At 48.9% G+C, this 2,027-nt stretch overlaps 1 protein-coding gene across 1 annotated transcript; it reads left to right on the top strand.

Moving 5' to 3' along the window:
- Nucleotides 1–639: 639 nt before the first annotated feature.
- Nucleotides 640–1,533, top strand: LOC134647499 (uncharacterized). Its single transcript, XM_063501850.1, has one exon. The coding sequence runs from the start codon at nucleotides 640–642 to the stop codon at nucleotides 1,531–1,533; it is 894 nt and encodes a 297-aa protein (XP_063357920.1).
- The last annotated feature ends 494 nt before the right edge of the window (nucleotides 1,534–2,027 follow it).

Below are 2,027 nucleotides of genomic sequence, written 5' to 3'. Positions count from 1 at the left end.
ACACCTACACTTATACTTACACTACACTTAACTAATATTAATACACTTATATAAAACATAATATTAATATATACACATATTTATTTACATACATTTTATACATTTATTTACATTTACACAATAATAATATACACGTTATATTTACATATCGTCCGTCAATTCTTGACGGTGCCAACAAGTCGGGTGCAATGCAAACGCGCACCGCGATAGCAGTCCTTTGTTCAGAGCGGCCGGTTTTGAGACCCGCTCCGTGCCGGCCGGCCATCGCCGCGCCCCGCCTCAGTCTATGCACAGCACTGACGCGAAACGCATGTCGCTTATGACCGCTAGACGCATTACGTTCGCTATCGCTCTTGCTTTTGTTTACGCTATATTTTCTATTTCTATCTTTCTTCCGTACTGTTACCTTCTGTGTTTCTATCTTCCGAACTTTGGACATTCCTTCTGTGTTGTATATATTATCGACATTATAATATTTATTGGAGAAAGTGGACGTTTGGATTACTGTGGCTGAGATACGTCACGCACCCTATCTACATTCCCCATACTGGTGACCCCTGAAGAACACAGTACCAAGAGGATTTTATCAGAAAACCGTACGTAGAAGTGTCGAGTAAAATAGACAAAGGAAATACCGCTATGTCGCCCATCACACAAGTACCGGCGGAAGTGCCTGTTTCCACTGCACCATCCGTCACAACTGCGCCTACCGGTTCCACTACAACAACGACTCCGTCATCCGAAGTTTTTAGAGTCGGAGTTCGACTTCCACCTTTTTGGCCGGAGGAACCCGCGATTTGGTTCTCGCAGGTTGAGAGTCAGTTCGACATAGCCGGCATCACCAATGACCTGACAAAATTTCATTATGTCGTCAGCCAGTTGGATCGACAGTTTGCAAAGGAGGTCAGGGATATTATCACCAATCCACCGGCAACTGACAAATATGTTAAGCTGAAGAGCGAACTTATCAGTCGACTGAGCGATACTACCGAGCGACAGATCCAGCAACTCCTGCATCATGAAGAGCTGGGAGACCGTAAGCCTTCTCAGTTCCTGCGGCACCTGCAGGCTCTGGCAGCTAAGCGCATATCGGACGACGTTTTACGCATGATGTGGACCAACAGATTACCCGCGAGCATCCAAACTGTCCTCGCAGGGCATCCAGATGCTTCGTTGGACATTATCGCAGACCTTGCTGACAGGGTCCACGACATCGGCCCACGCTGCGCTTGTTCGTCGCAAGTCGCTTCTGCAGGCTCCGAGCAACCAGGCTCCAGCGGTGACACCTTGGCAAGGGAGATAGCTGCGCTCAGGAGAGAGGTTCGAGCCTTGAAGATGGACCGTGAAGGAGGAAGATCCCGCTCAAGGAATCCCAGCCGCTCCAGAAGGCAGAGTCGTTCCAGCACCAGGTCCCAGTCCAGTTATAGGAAATTTCCCATCTGCTGGTACCATTCTAGACATGGGGAGAACGCTAGCAAGTGCGTACAACCCTGCGACTACAAGAAGTCGGGAAATGCCACGGGCAGTCGGTAATGGCGACTCCTGACCGCCCTGTCACATCGCGTCGCCTGTTTGTCACCGACAGAAGGTCGAAGCTGCAGTTTTTGGTCGACACCGGTAGCGACCTCTGCGTCTTCCCCAAGTCGTTACTGCGCGAGCGTCGAGCACCGACGGGGTACAACCTCTCCGCAGCCAACGGGACACCCATCGAAACCTTCGGTTACGCGCATCTTAACCTGGACCTTGGACTTCGACGCGACTTTCCGTGGCGTTTCGTGGTAGCTATGGTTACTAAACCGATTATAGGGGCGGATTTTCTAGCGCACTATAATTTAATTGTAGATTGTGGTGGTAAGAGGCTAGGGCGTATTATAGATAACACTACTAGCTTGTACGTTAATGCTGTGTCTGCTATTAATACTAGTGATATATTTTCTGTAAAGGTCATGAACGGCAGCGATTCCAGCTACCATCAAATATTGTCACAGGAATATTCTGAGATCACACGACCTGCTGGCATACACCGC

The sequence above is a fragment of the Cydia amplana genome, chromosome 4 (assembly GCF_948474715.1).
Source record: "Cydia amplana chromosome 4, ilCydAmpl1.1, whole genome shotgun sequence".
In the NCBI taxonomy this organism is placed as follows: Eukaryota; Metazoa; Arthropoda; class Insecta; order Lepidoptera; family Tortricidae; genus Cydia; species Cydia amplana.
Note: the sequence above shows the minus strand (reverse complement) of the source record. Positions and strands in the feature narration are given on the sequence as shown.

Coding starts and splice junctions, on each gene's coding strand:
- LOC134647499 (XM_063501850.1), top strand. CDS start 640: ATGTCGCCCATCACACAAGTACCGGCGGAAGTGCCTGTTTCCACTGCA.